Consider the following 23,448-nt stretch of genomic DNA (forward strand, 5'->3'; position numbering starts at 1 on the left):
ATTAATTTCTTAGAAACATAGAATCGAAAATGGACGGTAGTGAGTTGTTGGTGTACATGTACATAGGTTGTCCCAAATTTGATAAAAAACAAATCTTTAATTCTTAACAGCCTGTTAGAAGCAAAAAGCAAATTGTATTGGAGGATATGGAAGGAAAACAGATGACACGGAGAGCTTTTTTCTTTTTGCAGAAGGGACACTCTATCTAGTAGGTTCTGGTGAATGTTGCCCAAAACTAAAACACCTTAATTTAGATAAGGCAATATCAATGACAAATATAACATACGTAATGATTTCTGAGGAATATACAATTTCATTCTAACGCCTATAAAACGCGAAAATGTGACTTTTTGAACAAAAAAATAAACACCAAGAAATGCATTGGTATCGTCAGCAGAGTGGAAAAAAGAAAGTACTTAAGATGCCTGACAAAAATCATTTGTATGATAAACAATAAATGATAGTGGCCCTAATAAACTTTCCTGTGGAAAGCCACATTTTACTTCTCATATTACTTCATAATTGTCTTTGATTGTAACAAATTGTCTTCTATTTCCTATATGAAGAGCTTGCTTTCAAAAGGCGCTAAATCCATTGAAAAATGATGAATTTAGCGTCTTTTGGAAGCAAGCTCTTCATATATATTGTCTGTAAAATATTGAGTGGATTTAATGAATAACTTCATTGGTAGTGTACTTTGGTTGTTCAGTGTACTTTGAATGAGTGATTTTTCTTTTTTTCTTTTTTGGTGTTAGGTTAATGTTCCTGAAACAGCTGATATAATGTATATGTTTGTAAATGTATGTATATTTGTGTCACTGTCAATTGTGTTGTCATAGTACATTGTGTGTTTTTTTTTCTTGCACTTACCTGCCTGTCATTTGAATGTGGGAAGGTAGTAATCTAGAAATGTTTTCTACATGGTTTGATTTGTGAAGAAATAAAGTATAAAGGAAATAAAGTAAAGTCAGAATGGTTTCAGACGCCTCGTCTGGTCTACACAATAATATGTCTAATCTACAGTGATAATAAGAGTAAGGAAACATTATGAATATCCCAGGCAGGTCGCTTTTAATCTAATCCTTAACGTTGTGCACTATTCAAACAGCTGGATATCTTGTATGGACACCAGGAAACACGCGAGCGTCATGGACTTTGCCACCGACTCTTCGATGCCGATAGAGGACAAAGTCGCCATCGTAGGAATCGGATGTCGGTTCGCTAACGGTGCCAATGGCGTCTACAGATTTTGGGACACTCTAGCCAAGGGGGTGGACTGCACAGCATCCATCCCTCCTGGTCGCTTTGATGAGTCATTTTTCCTCTTTCCTGGTGAAAAGCGTCCTGGAAAGATGTACAATGTGTGCTGCGGATATCTCACCGAGAACCCAGAGCTCTTTGATAGGCAATTTTTCAAAATGCCTCCAGGTATTCGTTGTTGTTGTTGTTGTTGCTTTGTTGTTGTTGTTACTATTGTTGTTTATTTCAAACAAGCACATTCTAATCATCTTATTACTTTCTCAGGCTTAGGATAAACTTGTCCGTCTTTTGATACTTCATGTGCAAAGCTGATTAAGTTTAACTCTTGAGATGTTTGTCTCATCCTGTCTAATGGATCCCATTGGCCCGCTGAATTTCAATTTTTATTTCAATCAATTTATTTTCATACAACCTATACAAACGGGTGACCCTCATTACCCAATCAGCGTCTTTCAATAGTAAAGCGTCTAGTCAATATCAATATTTTTTTCTTTACTTTATCTCGTAAAGTTAGGTAGGCCTACAACTAATGTTCCATGTACAGAGACTTTTGATATCGTGAATAAATAATCTTTTATCGATGTAAGTGTGATATGCATGCCATTTAGAAGATATTTCTCCACCATCCTTCATCTGTTAATTCAATTTCATTCCTGTCAGTCTGGTACACGATAAAACGACGCAAAACCTTTTCACTAAAGAATGGCAATGTCTGAAAAAGAACTATCTCACTTATGCACTTGATAATGCAATATTTCTTTTCCTTTCATACTAACGAGACATTTTGTCAATTTCATCTTAATGCTTAATGAGAAAGATATAAGACTGACACTAATCCCTAAAACTTGGCAGTACATATTGATTAGCCAGGAAAAGGTTCAGCTTTTTTGTGTGTGCGCTTCCCGCTGGGCCTAGGATACTGTTATATGGGGATTATTCGCGCTGACGTCGAGAAAGGGTGATTTTATATTCGATTCGCGACGATTCTGCCATCTTTTTATTTGGAATCATCATTCATTTGGAATGTTCATTTGCGATTATGTCTGCTCGGAAATTAATCACCGCTTGGTCTTGCCGTGAAGTTTGCAGCCGCCAGCTTATGCTACAGCTTACAGTTTTTCCATTGAGCCCTTCACGTAAGCTCACAATGCAATTATAGAATACCCCATGGCGGTGAGTTGGCTCAGTCGGTAGCACGTCTGCCTCACGATCACGCGGCCCGGGTTCGAACCCGAGTCTGGACTAAGCAATGTTGTGTGCAAGCATACCGTCCCCTCTAGCAAGAGGCAAACACTCTGTCCCTCGGATAGGACATGAAATGGAGGTCCCGTCTATGAGAGAGTAACAACTCATGCACGTAAAAGATCCCGCTTCATTCATTCATCGCAAAAAGCAGGTTGTTTAAACCTGGTGAAGTGGTCCCACCTCACATCCAACTGGACCCCATGGAAGACAAGCTTAGCATAGCTGAATATGGGCTATCCAGCCATATCTCAGATGGAAAATGAAAAAACAAACAAACAAACAAACCGCAGGAAATACTGACTGCGTGCAGGGCAGTAAAGCGTCTAGTCAATATCAATGTTGTTTTTTTTCTTTACTTTATCTCGTAAAGTTAGGTAGGCCTACAACTAATGTTCCATGTACAGAGACTTTTGATATTATAAACATTATTGGCTCAGAATACATTTATATACACAGGCCCTAGATTCTGGAATTCATTAAGTTGTGAAATAAGAAATTCTCCTTCTTTGTATTCATTTAAGCGTAAGTTGAAATCCTTTCTGTTAAACCCTCTCTGATGTTCGTTTTTTATTAATCAAGTCCCAACAACCACAGGGTTCATCATCCAACCATCAATCAATTTATCTCTGAACTCATTAATTCATGAAATAGCCATCATATTCTTTTCACGGCTGTATGAGACCACCCGCTGTTTAAAGCATCTCCTCAATTCCCTCTTTCACTTCTTTGATCAGCGTGAAGGCATTCTCTTTCTTCATTCTTTCCTTCCATTTTCCACCTTTCTGTCTAGTTGTGTCATGTTATTGTGTGTCTCCTGTTTTGTTCCGTCTTGTTTGAATTATACTTGTGTTAAGCATATACAAATAAGTATTTAGTTAGAGTTTCTTGAGTGGTTCACAATCTACAAGCTTGCCTTTTAGTGGACCTCTCGGTTCTCCTTTTTTTTCCAACTGAAACATAGACTTGTATTATTTTGCGTATACATGCATATTATGTAACTTTATTATTGTATCATTTGATATCATTTCCAAGTTGTGTGTATACGATTGTGATAATAACCTAATTCATACTGTGTTGTGTTCTGTTGGAAAAAGGAGAATGAAATAAGATGAAATGAAATGAAATGAATGCCCAGTATAAAAGCACAATATAGGCCTACACATAAGTATACTACAATCGACTGAAGGCATCATGCATGTTGCTTGAAATCACGGAAGTATGTTTTTAGATACAGTACATGGACATTCACGCGTGGTGCGATCTTTTTTCTCGGCCACGAATATCGATTCCTGCTACGGTTCCACATTGATGCAGCTGCAAGTTGTAGCGCGAAACAAACCTTGTATACATGTTGTACATATTCCTGCGATCGCGTTCAAGAACGAAGGGGACATTATAACGTGTAAACACATTTATGCTTTTCAACCCTCTCCGTGAAACGTTAATTACCTATCCATACGTCTTCTGCGTAAAATTGTGCACATTTGCGCATTGGCATGGAAAGTTTTTAGTCAAACGCCCGTTACGCAAGACTTAATCATATCGGGCCAACGCGCTTGCGTATTAAAACAAACACCGCAGTGGCCAAGCACTATTTGCACTCACACGCTGACACGCAGACAACCCTCCAAACAATCGCTCCTAATTAGCAAGCAATGAACACAAAATAAACAAGTTATATGACATTTGAAAGAAGATAACATTTCCTTTAAAATGGTATACAACATGCTGCCATTCAATTCACAGTGCCGTCATAGTACTCAGCAGAAGTATCGGAAAGTACCAGAAATGAATTGATCAAAGTGTCAGCTTTCCGGACATGTAAATATCATGACCATTGATACAATGATTGCAGATTTATGTTAATGTTTATAACGATGAAAAACTAAAAAAAAAACAAAAAAACAAAACAAAACAACAAACAAAATGTGCTCAATTATCTATTACGAACGGAATTACGCCCGATATTTTTTTTTTCTATCAAAGACGAATGTAATACATTTCTATGATATATTATTATTCAACTTTATATTCAAGGCTTACGACGGGAGAAAATCAGAAGAAAAAAAAAAAACAACGTCATATCGATTTTCTGTCTTCATCATTTAAAACAGTTCTCCATACATTTTACGCTACGAACATCGCGTACACCGCATAATGGGTGTTGTAATCTCACTGTTCGTGATGGCCTTGTCTTTGCGAATTTGAATAGGCACAGCATTCTGAATATGTACGTAACTGCGTCAGTTGAGATATGTGTATTTAAGTAAAAATAGCACATACAACTCTCCTTTCACATCATTTATTGATGAAATAGGAAGAACAGAAAATACAATCAAGCTAATCGTTCAAGCCGTTTTTTTTTTGTTAAACGCTGCATAATTCATACTACGTAATCTATTATGGACTAAATCTTGGATGCGCTCCTCTTTTACAGACGAGGCAAACCACATGGATCCACAGACCAGGCTTCTCCTTGAGGTAGTCTGGGAGACCTTGCAAGATGCAGGAATCTGCGCTCAGTCTGTGCGTGGATCAAACACAGGGGTCTATGTGGGTGTGACTGCGAATGACTATGCCATGCTGGTATCAATCCCGGGTGACAACATTAACTCGTATACAAATACGGGCACAAACTCATGTATGGCATCCAACAGGATCTCATACGAGTATGACTTTCATGGACCAAGCCTGACGATAAATACAGCATGTTCTTCGTCCTTGTATTCCGTTCTTCTTGCTTGTGACGGTCTGAGAAAAGGGCAGTGTGATATGGCTATTGCGGGTGGAGTGAACCTCAGTCTAAGCCCAATGGCAAGTGTCGCCTTCTGTCAAAGTGACGTAGTTTCACATGACGGCAAGAGTAAGACCTTCGACAAGTCAGCTGACGGATTTGCTCGTGGGGAAGGTGTGGGCGCCATTGTTCTCAAGTCTCTACAACGGGCCATCGAGGATGAAGATAGGATCTATGCTGTCATTCGAGGAGGCGCATTAGGTAACGACGGTCGCACATCGGGCATTGCACGTCCAAACTACGATGCGCAGGTTGCCCTTCTTGAAAAGGCATATGATGACGCTAAGGTTAATCCAGCAGATATAACCGTTCTTGAAGCACATGGTACTGGCACTAAGGTTGGAGACACAATCGAAGCCAATGCAATCGGAGAAGTTATGGGGTTAAAGCGTTCGTCTGATCAGTATCCCCTATACGTTAGTTCTGTAAAGACAAATTATGGGCACACTGAGGCAGCGGCCGGAATAGCTGGTGTCATCAAGCTCGCTCTGTGCTTGCAACACGAACAGATACCAAAACAGGTCCACTTCGTATCTTGGAACGATGACGTCGACTACGTTAAACTAAACATCCGTGTGCCGACAGAACTGACAGCATGGCCAGAAGGAGCTAAACGTTTGGTTGGATGCAGCGCATTTGGCTTCGGAGGTGCAAACGCCCATGTTGTCATGGAAGGTTACAAGAAAAATCAAATGCCTAAAGACAGCGTAACAGAAAGTCCGGCCATCTTATTCCTCTCCGCAGCCACCAAGGATGCGCTCATGAAATATCTCCAGGACTGGGAGACCTTCTTGACTGAAGTTGTACGAGACGACATGGTGTTCTACAAAAACGCCTTGTATACTGCGAGTGTGCGCTCTACACATCTTGAGCACCGTATGTGTATCATCGCTACTTCTCCGAGAGATGCCAAAAAGCAGATCCAGCTCACACTCAGCCAAGACGCTAAAATCATCCCTACTGTCACGACTGGACGTGCGACACAAGGAAAACATTCTGTTCATCGGCTGGTTTTTGTCTACTCTGGCATGGGAGCTCAGTGGTGGGGCATGGCACGTCGCCTCATGGCAGAAGATTCAAAGTTCACCGAAGTCATCAAGGTACTTGTGATTTTTTTTTTCTTTTCTGTCCAAACTCGATTTTTGGCATAATGAGAATAGCACATTTTAATCTAAACACGAAATCATTTTAAAGGATTCAAAAAGTCCCTAAAGCCTTGATATATTCTTGTGTTTCTTCCAACAGAACATTGAAAAAATTCTCACTAAGTGCGGGGCGAAGTGGTCGCTGACACATATGTTGACGGCAGAAGAAGACCAAAAGAAAATGGATGAAACTGGTAAGTTAAAAGAAATATACCTTCCTCTTTCTCTTCATTTTATATCATAACAAAATATGGAGAAGTTAAATACAAAGACAGACATATTTATTTGTAGCAATCCCATATATTTGGGATTAAATCAATATTCAACTGATCTTTCTTGGTATGTAACGGGTGCAATATCATTGCAATATATCTTTACTAATTTTGATGATAAGATAACTTCCGAAAAAAAAAATTGACATGACGTTCATATGCTTCGCATATGCATTGTGTACAACGCAAACATTGCATTGTTTTTTTCTAAACAATTTAGGAGGTATATTGTTCAGTTTGTTGACTACAATAAACTTTTGGATATGAATAATATAAACAATTTATCACGTCATGCAAATTCATCTCTTCAAAAGTCGTTCAAGAGTTGTTCAAGAGACGTATTTAGAGGTCTCTGAACAGAGATTCAGGCAAATCTATTTGTGATGTGTGTTCATGTGTTCTTTTAATATCTTAAATCTTTTGATCCCCTTGCAGCTACGCGTGTGTTTTGTTTGTTTGTTTGTTTTTGTTTTGTTTTGTTTTTGTTTTTGTTTGAGTTAGCAAAAAAAAAATCCTAATAAAAACAAAAAAGAACATGCCCCTGCTCAATCCTCTTAGAGCCGTACAATCCATGCTTTTTATTGAAAGAATTAATACCAGGTATCGTCAGTGTCATTTTTAACACATTATTGTTCAATCACACATGCATTTGCGACAGAACATTAGACCACATACAATTACCAATAAAATCAACAACAACGACACAGTACAATGCAGTTACAAGGCAAAATGACTGTTACTGAAGTGCAATGGACGTTGTGACTTTTATGACAATACTCTTTTATGACAATACTCTATGACACTAATCTTGTACCAATAGAGGGACTGCTAAACAGAAAGGCTTCCAGTTTGCAGTCTCTTCATGAACAAGTAATTCCCTGAAATGACACAAACTAGGCAAATTAGCTAATAATATTAAATAATTACCAAACACACTTACACACACACACACACACACTCACTCTCAAATAAACCAACAGGCAGCTCTCTTTAAAGAAATGTAAAGAAACATGTAAGCGTAGGAGAATTGACAGGAAGATACTGTTAAAGAAGATCGGGAAAAGGGGCGAAGGAAGATGAGTTGAAGGGTCAAAATTAATGTATTATTATTATTTGGTGGGAGTGACTTGCATGAGCTCACCGAGCTATACCACGAGCAATGTATTCTGAGACAATAAACGATTATGATGAGAACAGAGGTACTCGAAATTATGACTTACAACAGTAAAAAGTGATTCTGCTTTAAAGGATTTTTTTTTTTAGCAGTAACACTTTAAGCTTTTTTTAAAATTCCGAATGTTAAGGCTACAACAACAAAAGATGATAGCTTTTAAAAAATGACCCCAGTTAGAGTCGAGTTGAATTTATTGGGTTTTCATGTAGGATATGAACGAACGATATTGTTATTATTGTTGTTGCAAATCTGATGAAACAAGGCGGGAAAACCTACATACATTAAAATCGATAAAGTGTTTTTGAATAAAGCATGTACATTTTTGCGTTTCTTGCTTCATCTTTACAGCCACGACGTAATGGATACCTCGTACGTTCACGATAAATGTTGACAACAATATCTTAATAACTTTTCCGAATCAAATGAATGGATATTGCAATTTAATAGGGGTTGAACATTTAGTCATTTTCTCCCTACAGCTGTACTCAACCAATCAGAAATGCGTGAAAAGAGTCAGGATATGTGTGAGGGCTTCAAAAGAGGTAAAATGAATTAACAACAGCACTTATACATACACAAGAAAATGTGTGAAAATCACATTTCAAACAAACCGTAAAATGACTCTTATGACGTTTGAAATGTCAACATTTGTCTGTTACTCAAGCATGATTCAACCTTGTGTTCTCTTCTTCTTCTTTTCTTTTCATGCAAAAACAATTGTGCTTTTTTGCTCGATATCTTTTCGTTTAAAGAGCACGATATTTTGATTAAGAGGAGCTACTGTTTTGGTCGTATACAGATCAAATTATATATGAATATGTGATTATTTATGTGACTACATGGATATGACCTTCCATCACACTAAAAAAAAAAAAACTTAATTGATATTCAAATAATTTTATTGAAACAAGAAATTTTCAACATTGAATGGAAATGTAGTTTTTTCAAAACTGTGTGTGTTTTATCTTAGCAAAACACACACAGACACACAGACACACACACACACACACACACACAAAGACTGCACATGAGAAAGAAATTGAGTACAACGAGTTAAACTTTCTTGTGTGCTGAATGTTGCAATGGGGTTTATAAACTTCACGACAAGCAATGGTTATCTAGATTTCCCTAACACGTTGTACCTCCCATACCGCTAATCATCATTTTGTTCGCGAGTCTCATGATAAACTCTGTATAGCGGTTTTATCGCACTGACTTTTATACTTCAAAATTTGAATTTTTTGTTGCTGTTTGTTTGTTTTACATGGTCTATATGTTGACTTTATCTACATAATCATATAAGTATGTCAATTGATCAATCTATCCCATAAGCAATGGGATCGTGGGGGGTACTATGAGGAAAATGTATTCCTTCTTTAATCCGCAAGCTGTCCGGTGGGCAGCTGTTCTGATGAGATCCGGCATTGTCATTCCGGTCCATTTATTCATATGTTTGATAGTTTTTCTTATGTCTTCATTAAAGAAACAGCATAACATACAAACAAGAACAAAACAATACATGCCTTATGAATTGATACAATCAAGCAAGGCATTACACATTAAACGTGAACTTGTTGCATAGATGTCAGGATTACAATTTTTAAAGGCAGTGTTATATTCTGTTTTCTTTTTCTTTTCTGTTTTTTATTGTAGTTTCACACGAATAACAGAGAGCAGTGAAGGGAAAGAAGGTTTAACCTTTTGGAATTTCCAGTGACATATGAAAAAAGAAATGTGCAGAGCTAAACGAAATTGATACAAGAGGAGTGAGGTTGAGAATGGTTGACTCCATTCTTGGTTCAAAATCTGATAAAATTTATGTCTCTGTTAGATTGGATCTTAAGTGATCTCTCTAAAATGGACCAGATGAAAGCAACGCTTTCACAATAAACTAAAACGTGCTGAAGGGAATCCTCTTCCCTACTAAAAACACTGCATAAGGAAGTGTCAGACCTCCCAATTTTGGATAAGAAATCATTTGTAGCAATGGCTTTAGGAAGTACATTAAAGCCTTACAATCGTGGCGAGTGGTTAGTGCGGCACGGAGACAAACGCAACACGCTGCCTCCCCCATTCTGTATCAAATGTAGTGACACCGAAGGAGAAAGCAGTAGCACTATCTTTTCAAAAGTTATTAGAGTTGAAAGTGAAGAGTGTGGACAAGGTTTTTTAGAAATGAAAAAGGGATTCTAAAGACACACCTAATCACACTATTCTACCAAAAATGTTCGAGATAAACTGCTAAAAAAGCACATTTTCCTGCCCGTTATATGATACCAAATGTTAGCATAATGCAAAAGAAGACCCGCTCTTTCAGAAAATAGTAAAAAGTCAAGTTCGGCTAGGTTGACCCATTTCACTTATTTTCAGTCCTCACGCAAAATCAGTGTGTGCGACTTTAAGTTCGTTTTGAGGTGCACGGTCACAAATGTAATAAATTTCAACCCTAAATGTAATATCGACCCTAAAAAATGTAATACATCTTAACGCTAAATGTAATATTGACCCTAAATGTAATATATCTTAACTATAAATGTAAAAACAACCCTAGATGTAATACATCTTAACGCTAAATGCAATTCATGTCAACCCTATTAATTGTAATACATTATAACGCTTAATGTAATTACGACCTTAAATGTAATACACCTCATTATAGAAAGCACGCAGAATATCGGGCAAAAGGTCAGGGGGTATACGAAGAGGATATGACGCAACTTTCTCTCGCACTCTTGAAAGAACGGCAATAGTTGCTTAGACTTGTTTTTGTTGTCCTTGTGACATAGTTCTTAAATCTACTACCTTTATCATACAATCACACAAACATTTTGTATTCCAATCTTTATTCAGTGTTCATGATTGCTTAGAGTTTTGTTGAAAAAGAAAAAAAAATAGGCAAAAGTTAAGTCAGTTTGCCTTACTCCTGCATTCATACATTATAGGAAAGTCAATATACAAATGATGACTCAAAGATGATAAAAATGACATCTATTTCCTTTTGCTTTACTAGCATATTTCAATTTATTTCGTGTACCCTCCCCACTACCAATTGTCCCAGTTTCGTGTCACTAAGTATAGAAGTGATTGCCAGGAGTAGTGAACAATGTCATGAGGCTAATATTTGGGACAGCCATTTGCTGCCATGTCAATGTGTGACCGATATTTCGTCATTGAAACATTACATACATAATGATGGTTCATAAAACAATTTGCGAAATCTTTCTAAATCTTTCTAATTTCTAATTTTCTCAATCTCCCCCCTCTATCATCCCGTTTCATCAGTAGGCATATGTTTTTTTTTTCTTGCAATATTACTCGTATTCAGAATTTCCTTACAAAGAATTTTTGCCCATTTTTTTTTCTTTTTCATCAAAACTGTAAACAATCATGAACACTGAATGAAGATTGAAATACGACATGTTTATGTGATTGTATGATAAAGGTATAGATTAAAAAAAAGACTATGTCAAATGGACCTAATTAACTTTACAGCAAACAGAGGAATTAATAAGACTGTGTGACTTTTACCTGGGTAAACAACAAAAACAAATCTTAGCAACTATGCTGCTCTTTCAAGAGTGTTATAAAAAGGTGCGTCATATCCCCTTCATATACCCCCTGACCTTTTGCCCGATATTCTGCGTTGGTTACACTCTCTATAATGAGGTTTTGAAATTTAGGGTCGTAATTACATCAAGCGTCAAAATGTATCACATTTATATAGGGTTGACGTGAATTACATTTAGGATTGTTATTACATATAGCGTTAAAATGTATTACATCTAGGGTTGTTATTACATTTAGCGTTAAGATATATTACATTTAGGGTCGATATTGCAGTTAGCGTTAAGATGTATTACATTTACGGTCGATATTGCATTTAGGGTTGAAATGTATTATATTTAGGGTTGGTATTACATTTAGGGTTAAGGTGTAGTGCATTTAGGGTTGATATTACATTTAGGGTTAAGATGTATTGCATTTAGGGTCGATATTACATTTAGGGTTAAAAAGTGTTACATTTAGGGTCGATATTACATTAGGGTTGACATGTATAACATTTAGGGTTGTCTCCGGTTTTCCCATTTTAAATAGGGTTAGAATGTATTATATTTAGCGTTAAAATGTCTTACATTTAGGGTCGATATTACATTAAGCGTTGATATTACATTTAGGGGTGATACAGCACTAATTGTCCCACACGTTTATGGATATAGCACCGAGTCTGGCATTGCGAAATTGCATGCATAAATTTCGGTCGTTCGGGAGTTTACGTGCCATTAGGGATGTCGATCGTCCGACTTTAAAGTAAAATATTTCATCTGAGTTTCCACAGTGCATTTGAAATTGCGAACAGGGATACGAGGTCATCCGTCTGCATCAGTATTGATATCAAACAACTTATTCCCAAATTCAAGTTTGTTTCAAGGCACTTCCACAGATTTTAGTATAGGATATGCAAATTTGGGGATCTTTATGGCCTGTAGTAATTTTTGTAGAACCAAATCATATGGGTCATATCTTTGATCTTTCTTTTCTTCCACCGTCCTCGTCTGCACCATCCTTTAACAGTTTCCTGTCAGGTGACTCGGGAGAGAATGTTGTGACGGGCAAGGTGGCCAAAGCCATGCCATTTTCCGTCGTTTGACAATCACAGTAAAGTAGTGGTTCATGGGGCCCAACAAGGTCTATGACCACATACTTGTTTGTCTTGTGCTCCCTGTAGGAAATGCGGAGTAATTTCCACATGCACATGGTCTCAATAGCCTGCATTCCCACCTTTGCCTCTGCCTTCAGTGTTCACATCTCCCATCCATTTAGTATAATGAAGACCACTAGTGACTTGTAGAGAAGGAGCCTTATGTCAAATTTGGTGTTGCTCGTCCCCACCCTGTTCAGTCTATCGATTGCTGCTGTTTCCAAAATTAATCTTGATTCATATTTCTGCTGTGCAGGTGTCGTTTTTCGACAGAGTTGCTCTCAAGTACTAGGTGTTACAAAAACATAATCCCACTTTTGATGCTTAGTAGCTCGAAAACTCCATCACATAAAACTGCCATTGATATGAGTAATAGCTGAATAGTGTACAATTTAGTTGGAGGTGATTTGAATATGGAAACCTATATCAGTTTCATGAAATCCGTGATTAATTTCAAAGTTAGGTTCCAGATTTTTGTCAAATTTTAACCGTCTGTACAAAACCTGAACTTTACACAGGAACTAATGATGTGTATGTGAGTGTGTAATACAATGACAATGATCAATTTACATGGAGACCACCTGTTCAGAGCTCTGCTCCAAGGCACATGAATGCTTATTAATTATTCATGATGGATTGCCCTTAGCCTGCTAGTCTGAATACCTAGCAAAGGGTGAAATGCATGCACATGAAAAAAGTAATCACATGTTTCCATGTGGTTGCATACACCACATTTCAGAATTAATAATGACTAGCTGTGACAGTGGAATTCCCCATGAATAAATAATGGAGCATTCAAATCCTGGTCATTGTCCAGGATCATTGTCTGGGTGTCAACTACACACTCCCATACACACCAGTTGACTTCTGTGCAAAGTTAGAGTTTCGTACAGAGGGTTGAATATAGAGCAAAGTCTGAAACCTAACTGAAAAATTGATGTTTGATTTTATGAAACTAAATTACGCTTTCATTTTAAACTGCCTCCAACAAAATTGTACACTATTCCGCTATTGCTCATATTAATGTCAGTGTTATCTGAGTGATATAATAGTTTTTGAACTAGGTTAGGATCAAATGTAGGAAATTTTGTTGTACCACCTTGTATTTGAAGAATACATGCGACCCTCCATCGCACAAGCAACGAAAATTCGTTAGGCATGTTTCCTTTTTTTTTCTTTTTTTAGTTGTTAAGAGCAGATTTTCAAACAGCAAACTTTAAGACATTTCATCCATTAGTAATACAAACTTTAAAATCAGTGACATCATCTCATTTGTATTCAAAATTATTAGAGTTGGGAATGAAGAGTGTGTAAAGGACATTTACGAAACGAAAAGGGATCTTTAAACCCTACATAATTACGCTATTCTTCATAAAAGTGTTCTGGAAAAGTTGCTAAGAACACACTTTCCCGTGCTTTGATTATCTCAAACTTAAGAACAACGTAGAAGAAGTATTCTTTTAGAATGAAAAAACACTTTAAGATTGACTAGATTGACTCTTTTTGCCTATTTGAATTCTCAAGTAAAATCAGGGCTAGCGACATTTTGATGGTTTAATGATGTACGGTCACAAGACAGTCAGTGTGTGTATGCCTATGTGTGTGCGTATTATGGGTCAGAATTTTGAACGATGTACAATTGAGCCAAAACAGCGCAAAGTTTAAAAAAGTAGGAAATTCTCCAAATCATGTATCTTACCTGAAAGAGTATAATTCAAGCTTTAATATGAACCCAATTATACTAGGATTTTCCCAGGGGAACAAGATTTTATTCACCGCGGAAGTTAACCATGTTCAGAGCAACGAACGTCCGTGAGGAATGGTACTGCACATACATTTTAATACCATTTAAAGGGACTGTACAGTACTGGTTGAGGTAGGGATTCTTGTTTTTGAACTTTCCTAAGTGAGATAATGAAAAGCCTCTTATGAAATATGAATGAGCATGTAATTCTAAGGATGATTCAACGTTTATTTGATGAAAATTGGTTTTCAAATGGCTGAGATATCCCAAAAAGTGCTAATAATAAAAAGCAACATGCCACAACTTTAATAGGATCTCTTTGTTTCACCTTGTTTTTTGATATCTCATCCATATCAAAACCGATTTTCATCAAATAAACGTTTGATACCCTCTAGAATTGCATGCTCTTTGACATCTCATAGAGTGGTTTCTGAATACCTCGCAAAATGTTAAAAGCTAAATCTACACCTCTCCCAGAACTGTACACATCCTTTAACATAGCTTGCAACAATCTGATTCAGTTCAAAATCGTAACTAAATATCTTAAGGGACATGTGCATGTAGTGGCAGAACATTAAGCTTGTACTCTGAACATGTACCTAATGGTAGACAACTGATGATTTAACCAAATTCGTCATTTCTGTTGAAATATAACTCTTCCGCTAAACAATTTTTCCAATTTACGCGCATTTTACAGAAACTCAATATTTCGACCTCTGATTTAACTACCCCATACTTTAATCCTTACTCTAAAACAATAACATGCGTTTTTAAGATGTAGCTGATCTAGGCAGTCTCTATAACCCGACAAACATAGCATAGTTTTCATCACGGAGGTTCGCATATAGCTCACGGACGTTCGGAACAGACAAGATATTGAACAATGCAGTTCTCTTGAGTTGGAAACGCATTCTATTCACAACAAACAGCGATTTCATGTCGAGAACAAACTCCTCTGCAAACTCCTAAATACATATTACCAATTCCCAAGCATAAAAGCCTGTTTATCTTCCCACGCTGAGGAATCAAAGAAAACACTTTTTTCATCTCTCATAAATGAACGTACAAACGAACATGTAGTCTCAGTGACGTAGTCCATCCTTGAGAACGGATATATTTATTAAAATTTCGTAATCACGAAGTAAAGATTCACGTCCTAAATTTGTTATCTAAAGTCTACAATGCAAAATGTGCTTATAACGAACATGGTCACAGCTAAATAAAACAAAGAATTGACATAGAAGAACAAAAAGAAATGTGCTCCGTTATCGAAATACGAAGTTTAGCTGGGGAGGGCAAACGAATACGTTTGAATGTGTATAGAAAGAAATCCCTCCGCGTTTGCTCCTTGTGCTACACACTGTTACCGATGAGAATTTGTGTTTTTATATTAGTCAGAAATGATATAAAGTTCGATACTCCGAAATTTCGTCATAACAAGACACAGTAGTCCATATGACTTGGATGGATGTTTGTGACTTCGATGATATACATGGTTCGCTAATAATAGACATTTTGTAGCGCGTCATTATGGAGGCTCGTTATGCATACGGTTTGTCAATCCGAAAATTGATTAAGGTTCGTATAATCATGAAGCTTTTTTATTCAGTAAATGGTAGGAATCTCCGAAGGATAATCGAAAGGTTTGTTAATTGGAACATGAAAAATCAGGTTCGTCTATCCGAATGAGAAACAAATTAACAACCAAATCCTCTAGATTTCAAAACCTCATAATAATCGTTTTCACCTAAACCAATATCAGACCCATTCCACTTTTAGAAGAACGGGCCTAAAAAAATGAACTTAAATATTAAATAATATATATATATATATATATATATATATATATATAGACTGTGAGAAGGGGTATCGACCATTTACAGTACCAGTGTGTGGCCTTCATTATTTGCATTCAGTGTGAAAAGAAGAGCCAGGTGGACGTAGCTAGGTCAACGTGTCTGTTTATTTATCTGATTTATATTAGTATATATATATATATATATGAATATATATTTATTAGTGTAGCCATACGAGTGAGTCATTTTTGTATCGTTACAGCCCTGATGAAGGTCCGTTTGGGACCGAAAGCTCGGCGGCAATAAACAGACACGTTGACCTAGCTACGTCCACCTGGCTCTTCTTTTCACACTATATAAATATATATATATATATATATATATATATATATATATATCACACACACACAAGAAAAATGTTGGAATCCTCAAGCCCCATCTCAACCGGAATTGTACCATCCGTTTGACATTATTTCCATATCCATATGTATTTACTTTGCATAATTTTTGCCAGTCGTTCCTTTCGTATAGTTGTTTATATTTCTGTTATTGCGTTTTAGATACACACGTATTTTTACCGTCACAATCTATGATCAAGATATTCAATTTGTTACTGTCGTTGCCATTTTCTAACGTTCTTATTTTCTCTTTTTGAAAATGCTTGAAGACGGAGGGAAGATATATTTCGCCGAAGCCATACATTCCGTTGTAGATCTTGATTTCTGGACGAATCTGAAGTCGACTTCCCTTGCAGGAGCATATGGAGTTGCAGCACCTGTCGTAAATGGATCAAAATTAGATAAATTGTTTCTGTTTTATTCTTATCATTCTTACAGACATCGCACAGCCCTGCCTCTGTGCTGTTCAAATTGGCCTCACAGAGTTCTTCCGGACCCGAGGAATTACTCCCGACGCAATCGTGGGTCACAGCGTCGGTGAGGTGGCTGCTGCCCATGCCGGTGGCTACTTGACTCTTGAAGAAGCAATTCATCTCATCTACACGAGGGGGTGTCAGCTGAATAAAACGAGCGGACAAGGGACAATGGTGGCCATCTTACATAATGTTGATGAAATTGAAGAACGCCTACGGAACAGCAACTATGTAAATGAAATCGATGTAGCAGCGATCAACGGTCCGAGGCAGATAGTCCTCTCTGGAAACACAAATGCACTTGATGCTTTTGTCAGAGATCTTCTGGACGAAGGAAGACGATGTATAGCGCTTAAAGTAAAAAATGCCTTCCACAGCTTCCAGCAGGAAAAGGTGCGCAAAACTTTCCTAGCCAAAATGAAATGTCTGAACTCCACCCCAGGGAAACATAACCTCAAGTCTACACCGAAGGTGCCGCTTGTGTCTACAGTTACAACCAAGTACTTGCACCAGAACGACATCAGCACTGCCTCATATTGGTGGATGAACATTAGATCCCCTGTCAGATTTATGGTTGCCATCGAGAAGCTCCTACGTGATGGTTACAACTACTTCCTTGAGATTGGCCCGCATCCGGTCTTATCTTCTTCCATTAAGGATACAGTGAGAACATCTGCCAGCAACAACAACGTGGTAGTTTCGGGAACCCTGCAAAGACCTGCGGATGCAAACACACATGCGAATGATGTGCTCAACCTTCTGCGGTCGATCTCGAGACTGCATGTTGAAGGCTACCCAATTGAGCACAATCATCTCTTTCAAGATCCACCCTACGAGGTGGTATCACTTCCGACATACCCATGGCAGCATGTGCTGTGTTCAGGTATAACGCAGAAAACGGAGGAGCTTTATCTGTTCCCTGTTAAAAGTCACATTCTGCTCGGAAAACGTCTCCTTGCCTCACATCTACGCGATGAAACGTCTGCCAAAATCTGGCATGTACAGTATTCACAAGTGTCACAGCCGTGGCTCCGTGATCATAAGCTCCAAGGGGCTGTCATTGTTCCAGCAGCAGTTTACATAGAAACTATGCTGGCGGCCACTAGAGAGATCTATCCTGACATTGACCTTATCACTTTAAAGGATCTGCAATTTGAGAAATTCATTTTCTCGCCAGACAATCAGCAAATAGAAATCTGTCTGGAAACGGGCATGAAAAGGGCATTCTTCACCTTGAAGAGCTTCAAATACACTGACAATTCTTGGAATGTGAATACTTCGGCCGAAGTAGACGTTTCAAGCGATGCTTGTAGTTCCATCCAACCGTTGCAAGAAGTCTGCAAGTTTGTGCGGCTGTCATCGGAAGACATTAAGAGAAAGTACCCTCGCAAGGTTGATGACGTTGAATTCTACGACGAGCTTTGGCAACGTGGTTTTCATCTAGGTAAGGCGTTCAGAGGCATTGGCAATTTATACTTTAGTGACGACTACAAGGAGGCAGTTGTGTATGTTTCCGTGCCAGAAGTTATCTTTCGTGATTGCCAGCACTTCAATTTCCATCCTGCTCTCTGTGATTGTATCTTCCAAGCGATTGGGGGCGCTGGATTATTTCGCCAGAAAGAAAGGGCACTACAGGAAAACATTTCATTTAAAGCTCCATTTCAGGTTCCGCGCTCTGTGGAAAAGATTCATGTCATGGGCAAGGCTCCAAGCAGAATGATAATGCACATCAGGATGTTCGATGCGGATGGCGTCACATACGGAGAAGCGGTTGTAGCTGATGAAACTACCAAGCAAGTGTTCACCCGCTTCCAAAACGTGATGTTTGAAGCTGTGGACAATGAGTCAGTGGGAAAGGTCCACCTCTGGAGTAGGAAGTGGATTCCGATCCCAAGCTCCGTGGAAGGGAGTAAATATCTTGCTTCGGTCAAAGAAGTTAAATCTGGCATTTCTGGGTCAGTTATTATCGTGAAAGACAAGGCAGGTCTCTGCCCAGAACTAATCAAACGTTTGGAGGCTGACGAGATTTCAGTCTTTGATCCATTGAGTTCAGATGACGTTGAGCGAGATTTCAGAGAATTCATGCAAACACTGAAAAGAGTAAATCATGTTATCATGCTTTCAGCTCTCGAAGTTCAGCAGTATGATTCAATTGATACCATCGGGAAAGATCAATTCTCAGATACACAGCAGATTGCAGCACTAGAACCGTTGAGTATATATCGTGTTCTAACATCACACCGTTCTCGAACACAAATTAAACTGTGGATTATCACCCGTGGTGCCAATTTAGTCATTGAAGGTGAGCAAATTCAGCCCCTGATGGCCCCTACTTCATCTCTCGCACTGACAATGATGCATGAAGATCCAGAATTCAACGTCATGACTGTTGATTTACCTTCTTCACAGGACTATAAAGAAGCTGCAATGTGGCTCTCTCAGTTCATGAAAGCACCAACATCCGCGGAAAACAATGTAGCATTACGACAAAAACAATCAGATAGGCGTGACAGCAATGAAACTGGGTTTCCATTCGACGTTCATGCTCAGCGAGTCGAGGTTCAGTCCACGTCCAATTTCAAGGCTCCTACAAAGTCAAGCGAATGCCATATCAACTTGAACAAAATGATGACTACGAAGCGTTTTGCTGTAGAACACACAGAAAAATCTACTGATGATGCACATAACGGTGAAATCCTTGTTACAGTCTCGGCGTTTTGTGTCCAACAACTAGAGCATGATCCGATTAAATGTAGATACCTATTCGCGGGAGACATAAAAAGAAGTGACGAAAAGTGTGAGAATGGACAAAACGAAACCGTGATCGGATTCCGCACAGGCGATTACTTGCCAATCTCTGTTCATGCACGAGCATCAGACGTGATACCAGTCCCTGTCAATATCACCCCAGTCAGAGCTGTCAATATCGTCAAGGAATACTTTCCTTGTTTTCTAGCTCTTCAAAATGCCTTGAAGTCGACAGATAGGGGCATGGTTATCGTTTGCATCGAGGATGGGCGTGATCGTGTTGGTCTTGCGACAGCAAAAATGGCTCTAGAGAAGGGTGCCAAGGTGTACGTTTACTCAAGCTCGATTTCTGTAATTGCAGAACAGGAAAACTTCTTTGACGATGAATATGTCATTCAAGTGTCGGATGGTAATCTTGATGCTCACTTCCAAAATAATTCAGCGGATGTGCTCATACTCTCAGGGGAAATTCCAGCAGATAGACAAACTCTCACTTTACTTGCAAGTAAACTTCACCCATTTGGAACTGTCATTCAGGTAGGCGGACAAATGAAGAGCGCAAAAAAGATGATGCATATTCCTCCCAACGTTTCCTTCGTTGTGTGTGTCAGTAACTTTGGGCACCTTTGTGGATTCGAAGATGACATAGCTACACTTCTCCACTTGTTCAACATCCCGGACAGCTGCAAACTGCAAATACAACGAACATGTCTTTCTTCCCATATATCAAATTTGTCCCAGCTGCCTGCTTCACTAGAAAATGTGACCGTTTGTGTCGATAAAGACACGATTCCAGCTTCTCTCAACTTCGAAAACGCCACATTCAGTGCCAATCCAGAAGCTTCCTACCTTGTGACAGGTGCGTCAAAGGGTTTTGGTCTCTCGTTAGTTGAGTGGCTTGCAAGTTGCGGGGCACGTCATATTTACGTTGTGTCCCGAAACGCTCCGCCTGATGCAACGTCCAGACGATTCAAAGTGCTTCAGGACACTGGGGTCCAAATTACCCACATGGCTGTTGACATCGGCTCGCCTCATGACGTTGAAACGGCGCTACGAGCTATCAAAGGTGACAGAGAGCACGAACTGGAGGGAATCTTTCATTCAGCAACGGCATACAGAGACGCCTATCTGCATAATGTCACTAGGGAAATATGGGATGATGTCATGATGTCAAAAGGATATGGTGCGTTGCTCCTTCATCAGCTGACTGCGAAGCTTAACTTCCCATTGAAATACTTCGTAATGGTGTCTTCAATAGCAGAGTTGATCGGTAACAGAGGGCAAGGAAACTACAGTGCTGCTAACAGGTTTCTTTCGTCGCTTTGCACGATGAGACGAAACCTAGGGCTGCCCGCGACATCAGTGCTACCTGGTGTAATTAATTCTGAGGGTTTCGCAGCGAGAGAAGGCCTGATAGATAAGTGGAAGAACTTGGGGTTTGTCAGTCTATCCCCTTCAGAAATCATTAACGTGATGGAAGGCATCCTTTCCTTTGATTACAGTGTCATTGGCGTAGCAGGTTATCTTGACGGATTGGATTTTGCGAAGGCACTCCATGCTTTGATCTCCTGTCACTTCTCACACCCCGATGGTTTATTCTCCATCTTGAAGTCCTTGGTACCACCTGAGGCCAAGAGACAACAAGACGAACTCGACATCGTAAGGCAAATCAAACAGGGAAGTCCGGAGGACGGCAAATCCTTAATCGGAACTGCTTTGACTGCAAATCTGTCCGACACGCTTGGTTTCAGAGGGGACATTTCCCACGAAACAACATTCATATCTCTCGGACTTGACTCTCACTTGTCTACAGATCTGAGTAATTTCATTCATGACCAATTTGGCGTCACACTGAGTGCAATTTCCTTTCTTAATGACACGTTAACCCTCAAAAGCCTGACGGAAGCCATCTATACACGCATTATGTCAGACGATTTGAATGGAGAAGAAGAGACAATAATCAACCCGACCCAGGGTTCGAAGGGGGAGTTGTGGCTTGATGTGGATGAAAACATTGAGACACCATCAGCTCAAATGATATGCTTCCCTTCTGTTGGGGAAGGTCCGACTATGTTCTCCACATGGAGGGACCAGCTAGCTGACCGCAACATCCAGATGATCACAGTTCAGATGCCTGGATGGGAACGTCGAGAACAAGAAAAGCCACTTCAGAATCTTGAAGAAATTGTCTTGAAGCTTGCTGAAGTGATTTTACCAACACTTATACGAGGTCACTTTGTATTCTTTGGACATAGTATAGGAGGACTCATCGCATTTGAGCTAGCACATTACCTTAGGGACAACTACAACGTTTCTCCCGCCCACATCTTCGTCAGCTCATGGTTCTCGCCAACTCTGGAATATCCCCGCCCGGATGATCTGAAGCAAAACGGTCATTCCTATCGCAAGATGCAGCGCATCGTCAACAACTATGTGGGTTCATCGAGATCTCCGACAACAAATGGCTTCCCTTTCAAATTCAGTTTCTTTGAGCCGTCCACATTGAGCAACGTCCGTCGGAGAAATGCTCTCATCCCAAGCATTGAAGCTGCGATCCTAATATGCAAGAAGTATCGCCATTTACACACACACAAGCTCCAGTGCAGTCTTACCGTGTTAGGAGGCAAGGATGATGACTTCATTCCCCCGAATCTCCTGGATGACTGGAAGAAGGAAATACATCCAAGTGCACAATTCCAAAAGATCCTATTCCCCGGTAAGCACATGTACATTCTGTTTGCCTCAAAACAAGTGCTTAAATACATCATGGTACTCCTGAAGAAGTCAGAAAATAGCACTCGCAGTAACCAGAAGCAGCCCCTGTCCCGCTTCTGGCAGCAGTAATTACAAATATTCACAGCAGTCTACCTTTCTCTTCTTCCGTCTTACACTTACGTGTACATCATGTATTTGCTGTTCTTTGTTTCTTGTTTTCTGACATGTGTCTTACAGCACCAATTCCTCTGTACAGAATAACTATGCCTGTCGTAGAAAGTGTTCAAGCTATATATATCCATGTGACTGTGTTTCGACTTTATTTTCTACAAGGAGTCTTGTGGCAGTTATTTTCCCCTTGAGTCCGCGTACATCTTTTCATAGCAATCGTTGTTTGTATTCCTTGTGTTCAACGCTGTTCGTTATTCTATTTATTTATTTTTTTTTTTATTTATTTTTTTTTTTTGGGGGGGGGGTGATTTTTTTTCTAGTCATATGTGACCGTGCACCTCAAAACGAACATAAAGTCGCACACACTGATTTTGCATGAGGACTGAAAATAAGCGAAATGGGTCAACCTAGCCGAACTTGACTTTTTCATATTTTCTGAAAGAGGGGTCTTCTTTTACATTATGCTAAAATTTGGTATCATAAAACGGGCAGGAAAGTGTTTTTTTTTTTTAGCAGTATATCTCGAACATTTTTGGTAGAATAGTGTGATTAGGCGTGTCTTTAGAGTCCCTTTTTCATTTCTGAAAAACCTTGTCCACACTCTTCACTTTCAACTCTAATAACTTTTGAAAGAATAGTGCTACTGCTTTAAAAGTCGGCATTAATTATGAACAGAATGTGTTAATGAGGCATGCTTAATTTCAATTTAATCTGATAATCCCTTCATTGTTGTTACTCTGGTGGTTTACTTCCTGTTTTTTGTTCCATTCATCGCACAGCCAGCACAGTTTGGTAAATATTAAGCGCTTGAATA

General features: G+C 39.0%; 1 protein-coding gene across 1 annotated transcript; it reads left to right on the forward strand.

Annotated features, from left to right (window-relative positions):
- Positions 1-1,121: 1,121 nt before the first annotated feature.
- Positions 1,122-22,592, forward strand: LOC139709991 (phenolphthiocerol/phthiocerol polyketide synthase subunit C-like). The gene is made up of 4 exons (XM_071621944.1): positions 1,122-1,428; positions 4,943-6,399; positions 6,545-6,638; positions 16,966-22,592. The coding sequence occupies exons 1-4, from the start codon at positions 1,122-1,124 to the stop codon at positions 22,590-22,592; spliced, it is 7,485 nt and encodes a 2,494-aa protein (XP_071478045.1).
- Positions 22,593-23,448: the final 856 nt, after the last annotated feature.

Source organism: Diadema antillarum, unplaced genomic scaffold (genome assembly GCF_040938485.1).
Source record: "Diadema antillarum isolate AM-2024a unplaced genomic scaffold, OU_Dant_1.0 seq00001486_RagTag, whole genome shotgun sequence".
NCBI classification, from domain to species: domain Eukaryota; kingdom Metazoa; phylum Echinodermata; class Echinoidea; order Diadematoida; family Diadematidae; genus Diadema; species Diadema antillarum.

Bases quoted from the DNA above. Each gene is read 5' to 3' on its own strand.
- LOC139709991 (XM_071621944.1), top strand. From the start codon at position 1,122: ATGGACACCAGGAAACACGCGAGCGTCATGGACTTTGCCACCGACTCT. The intron at 6,400-6,544 runs GTACTTGTGATT...TTCTTCCAACAG, and splicing joins AGTTCACCGAAGTCATCAAG to AACATTGAAAAAATTCTCAC. The intron at 6,639-16,965 runs GTAAGTTAAAAG...TCATTCTTACAG, and splicing joins AAAGAAAATGGATGAAACTG to ACATCGCACAGCCCTGCCTC.